Source organism: Plecotus auritus, assembly GCF_963455305.1.
Source record: "Plecotus auritus genome assembly, chromosome: 10".
Classification (NCBI taxonomy): domain Eukaryota; kingdom Metazoa; phylum Chordata; class Mammalia; order Chiroptera; family Vespertilionidae; genus Plecotus; species Plecotus auritus.
In genome coordinates, this window is record NC_137785.1 from 16,676,948 (window position 1) to 16,685,344 (window position 8,397).

At 43.4% G+C, this 8,397-nt stretch overlaps 1 protein-coding gene across 1 annotated transcript in view; it reads left to right on the plus strand.

The window, feature by feature from the left end:
* LOC308235388 (cell adhesion molecule CEACAM21-like) overlaps nucleotides 1-1,271 on the plus strand; it is a gene marked incomplete at both ends in the record, with an annotated part of 33,000 nt that extends 31,729 nt beyond the window's left edge. The window contains one exon of the mRNA XM_080644148.1: nucleotides 994-1,271. Within this exon, the coding sequence (XP_080500274.1) occupies nucleotides 994-1,271 (278 nt within the window). The remainder of the gene's footprint in view (nucleotides 1-993) is intronic.
* Nucleotides 1,272-8,397: the final 7,126 nt, after the last annotated feature.

The following is an 8,397-nucleotide window of genomic DNA, read 5'->3' on the forward strand; positions in this document are numbered from 1 at the left end:
TCTCAGTCCAGGTCCCTGGGCCCCTTTCCCTGGTCATGAACCTGAGATAGACCAGCAGGGCTCTGTAAGGACCTGGCCTGAGGGGCTCCCTGGGTTCTTCACAGAGAAGCTCACCTTGGTCAGCCCCTCTACACACTCCTTTCACAATGTCCTAACTCCAGAGACCCTGGGGAGCCTGTGTCGGGTTGGGTATTGCCTCCTGGGAAGGGCTGAGTGAAAGCTACCATTTCCCATGAGCCAGGGTCAAAGGCTCTTGAGTTGGTCAGCACTTGGGGCTCAACCCTAAGAGCCATGTCTGGGCAGAGTTGGAGCCTGGTCCTTCACCTGATAATGTATGTGGAGAGCCCAATTGGACAAGCTCCACAAATTATTAGCTGACTGTTCAGGGAGACTTTAAAGTCCAGAGAAAGGTTAGTGTCCCAAGGGAGGAGCAGAAGTAAAGTTTCCCCTGGCAGCTGCTTATCCACAAGGGATCAGCCCAGGGCATTCTCTCGTGAAGTCCATCAATAACAAATGCCTCTTATTTGAGCAGTTTTCCTTCCCAATATTTATGTCAGATACTGTGAATATTTTATAAGTAGTACATTGTCAGCCTGGCAGTCAAATATTCATTTTACTTCACTGAGGAGAAGTGAGGCAGAAGGAGAAACAGTCCCTAAGCAGAGTCACGAACACCATGCGAAATTGATCTGAGTCACTTGAGGTCTATCTGTAGCCATAGCCCCATTTTTTCTCCAATCCCAGTGGCCTTATTAGATGGCTTTGAATCAATAGATCAATCATTGTTTCATATCTTTCCTTCTTAGGGGTCTTCAGTTCAGAGGGGTAGATTTGGTCTGGGGAGTGATGGCAAATTTAGAATTAATTAATTTTTATTGTGGAACCTAATTACCCTTGTAACAATCAGATTCACGGCTGAGATCTTTGAGGCAGGAGCATGACCTCAGGTCTCAAGCCCACACTTAATCATTCTCACCCTCTATTTCTTCACAGCGCCAGTGAGTATGCCCACACTCCTAGCCAGCAACACCACAGTAACAGAGAATGAGGATGCTGTGGTCATGACTTGCTACACAAATGCGAGCAACACCCAGTGGTTATTCAATGCTAAGAGTCTGCGGTTCACGGAGAGGATCAAACTGTCGGATGACCACCAAACCCTTACCATAGACCCTGTCAGGAGAGAGGATGCTGGGATCTACCTGTGTAAAGTCTCCAACCCCTTCAGCACCTTTGTAAGTGCGCCTGTAGAGTTAGATGTCAAGTACTAGTGATCCTCTTTCCTTCCCCTATGTTCTTAAACTAAAAAAAAAAAAAAAAAAAAAAAAAAAAAAAAAAAAAAAAAAAAAAGTACCTATTAGATTTCCTGTGGTGGTGGAAATTGCTTAGAAGACTTGCTATGAATTAATAAATACTAAAAAATGTGAGCTGGCATTGTCATTATTGTTGATGTAAGGTAACATACCACATTGGATCCCATCTCTGGTTGGTCCCATTTGCACCATCTCCACAATGAAGGGGACACCATGTGCCTCACAGGAATCTGAGCTCTCTCCCATTTCCAGGGAGACATGTGGAGGGTGCCTGGACACTTGTGATGATGGGAATAGACAAGAGAACACCTATGTGCAATGCAAGAGTGACCTTTGCCTTCCCCCAGATTACTAATGCTCTCTGGAGTATTCTTATGTTTATGGGAATAGACTTACTTGCATAAGTTCAGTAGCATCCTGTCCTTTTGTTGATAGAATAGAATTGGAAACGTTGTTAATATAAGCAAGGCTTAGCAAATATCCTAGTTCAAATAGAATTATAAATGAACTCACCTTTTATGGAGCTAATTTTGACCTGATGAAGACTTGTAATCTGTTTAAGAGGAGGACATCACCCAAAACTAGGGAGACTGCAGGTGAAGTGTGAGGGTGGGGTCGCCTAACCTCAAGAGGCTGTTAAATCTCCCATCTCAGGTTTCATAGAAAAACCTGCATCAGAGCAAACTATAAGGTGAATGTCAGTTCCTCTGCACTTAGGTTATTAATCAGGGCAAATTGAATGACACCAGCCATATATGTGATAGGATCAAAATACTCTTCTTCCTTGGAGATGACGTTTGATCAAAGGGAAGGTGACTTTAGAGAGAAATGTAATGTCTCCATGGAAAACTCCAGAAGCACAGCCTTCTGGGAGACCAGATGCTATCTCTGTTCAGTCTCTCAGCTATTTTGCATCTATTTATAAATGGCTGGGAACTTGCACTTCTTTATAAATTGTAGGAACTGATGACGATGCAAACTGGGTCTTGGATGAAAGGAATTAGGTGTATTTCTCTCCGCTGTGCAGAAAGTAGCTGTGTTATGAACCAGAGGCCTCATTATTCCCTCAGAGTCTCTAACCTTTCTTCCTGACTAGGCCTCTTACCCCTATTTTTTGAGAGCATTTCCTTTAGAAATGTAACTGCAATTTGTAATTGCAGATTCTTTCTCTGTCCTTTTGAAATATACCTAAGTCTCCTTAAAAGCTTCTTGCCTCCTGGCTGGAGTGGCTCAGTGGTTGAGGATCAACCCAAGAACCTGGAAGTTATGTGCAATTCCCAGTCAGGGCACATGCCTTGGTTTCAGGCTTGATCCCCAGTTGGAGTGTGCAGGAAGCAGCCAATCAATGATTCTCTTTCACCATTGATGTTTCTATGTCTCTCCCCTTCTCCCTTCCTCTCTCTGAAACCAATAAAAGTGAATTTTTAAAAAACACAACTTCTTTCCAGTGATATGATTCATAGAATATCTGCCTAGAGGTTTGGGGTCCATTCTGTTAAAATTTAATTCTCCTGTTTTCTGTGTCTCAGTCTCTGAGAAAGGGTAGGAGCCTAACTTGGGTGGGAACATTTCAAACCAAGATGTAAAAACACCTGCTTACAGTCAGCAGTGTGGCCAAGTTGGTTGGCACTTGGTCCTGAACATCTAAAGTTTGCATGTTCAGTTCTCAGTCAAGGCAATAATGGGAGGCAACTGGATATTTTCTCTCTCACATCTCTCTTCTCTCTTCTCTCTCTCTCTCTCTCTCTCTCTCTCTCTCTCTCTCTCTCTCTCTCTCTCTCTCTCGTCTCTCATAAATAAAAATTATCCTTGAGTGAGGTTTAAATGTAACAATAATGAAAATAATGAAAACTCTCCTGTCAGGATTTCATGAATTTTATTTATCTTTTGTGTCAATCCAATTAGCAATCACAGATGCCTATGATTCTTTCTCCTGTTCTTAAAATCTACCCAGCTTTTGTTTCAGTGGTGTTGAAGTCAGTCTCACTGCCCTGTTGCATGGTCTTAAATAAGGACTTTCTTGACTCCCTAAATTTGTCTGGCTCAAGTTTTACTTTGACATCATCTACCTTTGATTAGCGGAACCTGTCATCTTACAGTGTCAATCCTTACCATATTTTACCATTTCATTCGTTATGTGGCTACAAATCTCCAAATAAATGTTTCCCACTTTTCTTCCTCTCTTCTGATGTGGGGTTCACAGCAGGACATGGCCTGACTTCCCAGATCATTCCCAGGTTGCCTCTGACTGTCATTTGCACCAGATCTGAGAACACGCGACCTAACCATCAAAAGTGTTCTCATTCCACACTCATTTTCACTGCACCTTCGAAGAACAATATCACAGACAATTACACAAATATTCAGTGATAACAGAGCAACTCCAGTAAACATGCAAGTCCCTGTGATGTCAGCCTCCTGCAGGCTTACACTGGACGACCCTGATTCCAGCCCTCCATGACCCAGAGCTCAGGCCAAACATTGGGTCCTCATTCTTCGTCCCTTTTTGTTGTTGCTTGGCAAACTCTATGTGCCTGGCCTTAGAGAGTCAAAAAGCAGAACCTGGAAAATGGAAATAAATCTCTCCTCTGGTTCTGATTTGTTTCCTGCTTATTGTGGCCACTGAGGTATTTGGTGTGAAGTTTTGGAGACTGGGCCAAAGTTGGATTGTGGGTAAGCAGAAGGGAGCATAGGAAGGCGTAGTGGAGGAATGGGGTTTGTTCAGAGTCAGGATGAGAAATTGTAAAGATTGGGACGTTTTGGGGTGTAGAACATTTTATGAGTTCAATGGCACCTAGGGGTGTCATGTAGGAAGGCTCTCTATGTGTGGGTTTAGGTTGGGCTGAGGAACACAAGAGGGGCTGACCTACTTGTTGAGAAAGCAGCCACTGGAGCTGGTGCAGTCGTATTGGGGTGCCATCCCCCAGAGCTAGATGGATGTGAGGGGTGAGAAACTGGGTTCAGAGAAATAATAAGGTCTTGAAGGCTTAGATTAGTGCCCTGACATTGGGACAAGTGGAGCACAAGATGTACAGGCTGACAGGGTAGATGGTACAGAAAACAGGGGACAAGAAAGAAGGAGACAGAATTCAGATTGGTGGTTTTGAGGGATAGGAGCTGGGGGATGGGAACAACCTCTCATTGGGTACAGAGTTTTATTTGGGGTGATGAAAATGTTTTAGTAGTGGAAACATGGTGGGTAAACAACATTGTTGCTATACTGCCCGTGAAATGTTCACTTTAAAAAGATTCATATCTTGTTATAAGAATTTCATTTCATAAAAATCATTATGCTTACTGAAAGCAGCCAGACCAAAAGGAGAGCTTACAATGTAATTCCATGTATACAACATTCTAGAAAATGCAAACTAATCTATCAAGAAAGACAGGCTGAGTGATTGCCTGATGACTGTGGTGTGGGGTGCAGAGAGAGGGAGTCCAAAAGCACATGAGAAACTTTTGCATGACAGGGACTGTGTATGCGTGTCAGCAGTTACCACATTATACATTTTACATATGTGTGGTTTATCACCTGTCACTTATACCACAGTCAAGTTGTAATCAAGGCTTGATGTCATGAATTGCATGTGTAGTTTTGGAGGGAAGAACCCCTTTATTCTGTTATTGTTTTTCTCATGTGGGCAGACCCTGGATGTGCAATAATGACAACAGCTGGCCTTTCTCCAGATCACTGTGTACTGGGCACTTCAGGTCTATTAGCTCATTTAATCACCCAAATGAGTCAGTTTAATTCATTTACTACCCTCGACTTTCCCACCTCCTGGCCTTTGCACCTGCTGTGCCCTCTGCCTGGACCTCTTACTCCTCCCTGCCGGCCCTTCAACTCTAGGTTAAGCTGGTCTCTTGTTCTATTAGATGCCTCTCTTCAGGAAAGTCCCCCTGGTCCCTCAGTCTAGGTCAGAATCCCAGTGATGTGAGATCATGACGCTCCATATTTCACCCTTTCATCCATGATCACATGTGTAACTTCTTTACTCATTCATCAAAAACGACCAACCTACTGCTCACCATCTGCTGACACTGCTCTATGTACTGGCGGTGCAGGGTTAGACAGAACAGACAAAATCCAGTCCTCTTGGACATGGCATGCAGGGAGTCGCCCAGTAACCCACACAGCAACAACAGTAATAATGTGATAGCACGTTAGAGTGAAATAAGGCATGTGTGGGGTGTTTTTATTTCTTTCCATTTAAAAATGTTGGAGCAGCAAAAAGGAGGCAAGCCTTGTGGAGGAGACAGAGCAGGATATGAGAGGACTTGAAGTCAGAGAGGGAGGGGCCATAGCCAGAAGTCTGGCTTCCCTCTCAGTGATCTGAGGAACCTCTGGAGGGCTCAGAGCCCCAGTGGGCATGAGTGATCTGTGTTTAGTGAAGGCATCCAAAATTTAGCCTTTCTGAAGTTCCTACTTTGGGATATTGGTTTCCAGCTTTTAAGAAACAAAACTCAGAAAGAATTTTTGACCACTCCTCTCCACCCACACCCCCACATTCCTGCCATAGATTCAGACAGAAAAACTTGCTCAAGAAATGAATCAGGATGTTCACCTTAGTCTACTTTCCTCAGCAACTGTTGGCTGCGGGCGGAGGGCAGGGAGCCCAGTGAGAAGGCAAGAGCAGTCGTCCAGGAGACAGGTGTGGGTAGTCAAACAAGCGTGGGAAGAAGGGATCAGTTTCTGTATTTGTTGAAACATGGACTCAATAGGATTTGCTGAAAGGTTGGATGTGTGGTGTGGGAGACAGAAAAAGAGATCCAGGAAAATTCTGTAGGAGCACATTGAGATCATATGTTTTGCGGGGATCAAGGATCTTAGGGCATCTTGAACTGCCTTTTAGATATCAGTTGTCAAATAAATAGTTAGAAATCAGCACTAATGTCCATTTTGTCTCTCTCATCCACTCTCCTGCCTCTAGTGCCCTGATAGTGATGGGTAGGTACACAGTAGGAGTCCATTACATATTCCAAGAATTGACAAATGAACGGACAGATCCTATCCTGGACACTCATACACAATATCTCTTAGTGACTGAAAAAATACAGAGATGCCATAAAGTTACCATTCCTGCAGGGGCCCTTATGAACCCATTGGTTTTTGTAAGTCACATCAGGACCTTTCTCCCTCACTCATGCTGTACGCATTTTGGAACTAAATTAAGTTAAACATGAAAGTGCATGGGTGATATTGAAGCCTAGCTGGCAACCCTCCGTGAGACTCCTGCCCCCAATTCCTCAACAATAGAGACATGACTGGAGTCCTTCAGGCAGGCAAGACTCACGTACTAGTCAAAATTAGGGACATGTACAAGCACAACAAAGGAACCGCTTAAGCAGTGAGTAGTGATGGCGTAAACACTAATCTGAGACATGAGTCAGGGTCTCAGGACTCCTCGTTCTTCCTGAACAGCTATGGGTGATGTGAGTGTGTCAAGTTGCTGTCCAGGAATGAAGAAATTTTTTATTAGCAGATTGCAATGAATGTTTTAGTTCTTTTTCTAATGAGAAGTCAAAAGTGGACACATTGGCTGAAAGAGCAATGTTGCAGTATTTTTATGTTTTGTTTTGTTTTGGTAATTAGTTAGGTACTCAATAACTAGGTAACTAGTCTTGAGCTTTTAATTAGACTTTTAAACCTTACTAAGAATGGTGGCTCTGATGTGAAGGGAAGCCAAGTCTTTATCCCAGATGTGCCTTTTAGGGTATTGATTTTGATATCCTTATTGGGGAAAAAAAAAGGTTTAAGAAATAAGCCTTGGACCTTCCTACTAAACTGCTTAGAATGTGTATAGAAGGAGGAACAGCTCCAGGAGGGACATTCACATTTGCTTTGGCATCTCCATCTGGAGATATCTTGCTCGAGTTAAGACAAAGATGTTTTCTGTTCATAAGGTAACATCACCGATCCAACCCCAAAATGGGTTGTGGAACATGGGTTGTCTGAACGAAGGCAAACTTCTAGGCCCCAATAACCAAAGACCCCAGCCAGGATGATGCCGGGAGATATAAGTCACATTATGGGTACTGACAGCATAACTGACCAATCCTCAATCCCATGACTCTGAACCCCACGACATGACTTTTGCCCCTTAAAATTCCTTAAATATAAACCACTGCGAGTTCTGGTCTTTGAGCATCAGCTGCCCCATTGGCCTTCATTGGTACCTTTGAAATATATACTTTCCTTCCTTTCACTGCAACCTGGTGTCAGTTTACTGGCTGTCTAGGCATTAGGAGAACAGTTCCCACCTCAGGGTGGACAACAGTATGAATAGACTTACAGGCCTGTACCTCCACTGCTCCTGGGATCAGAAACATGCCTCAAGCCTCACTCTGTGAGAACAGAGAGGAAGAAAAGGGGTGAAGGTGGACTCTGAAGGTGCCAGAGGGCTTAGTGAGTGAGGGGCGTGAAAGTAAATTCTTCTCAAACTAGCTGAGCACGTAATACAGGATGATCACTGACAATATTATAATCACTTCTAGCATCACCCTGCCGGGTAGTTTTTATATGAGCTGAAGGTTTTGTGTTTTTTTTTTTTTATTCCCATCAACAACCAATTTTCCAATGGGGTGTTCTACAATTCATTTCTATTCTGATACTAAGTATCTGAAGTCGGTGCAGACACCATAGATTCAAGGCTCAGTAACATAACTTCAGAAGCCATCACAAATGGGGTGCCTAGGTAACTCACATTTTGGCCTGGTTTACTCCAGGTTTGGAGGTACCCATGACCCTCCTGCTTTATAATTATTTTAAAAAAAATAAACCCACACAGTACTCAGGAAAAGACTTTACTTACTATTACTGGTTTATTGTAAGTATACAACTCAGGGATAACTAAATGGGAGAGACTGGCAGATCAAGGTCTGGGGAGAGGTGTGAAACTTCCCTTTTTTCCTGACCGCTCAGCCTTCCAGCATCAACACTAAGTTTTCTGAACCCCATGTTTAGGGTTTTATTGGAAGTATCCTTATGTTGGCATAATTGATGAAGTAATTGGCCATTGGTAATTATCTCTAGCTCCTCTCTCCTCCCAAGGGGTTAAGGGGTTGGGCTATGCGAATGAAAAAG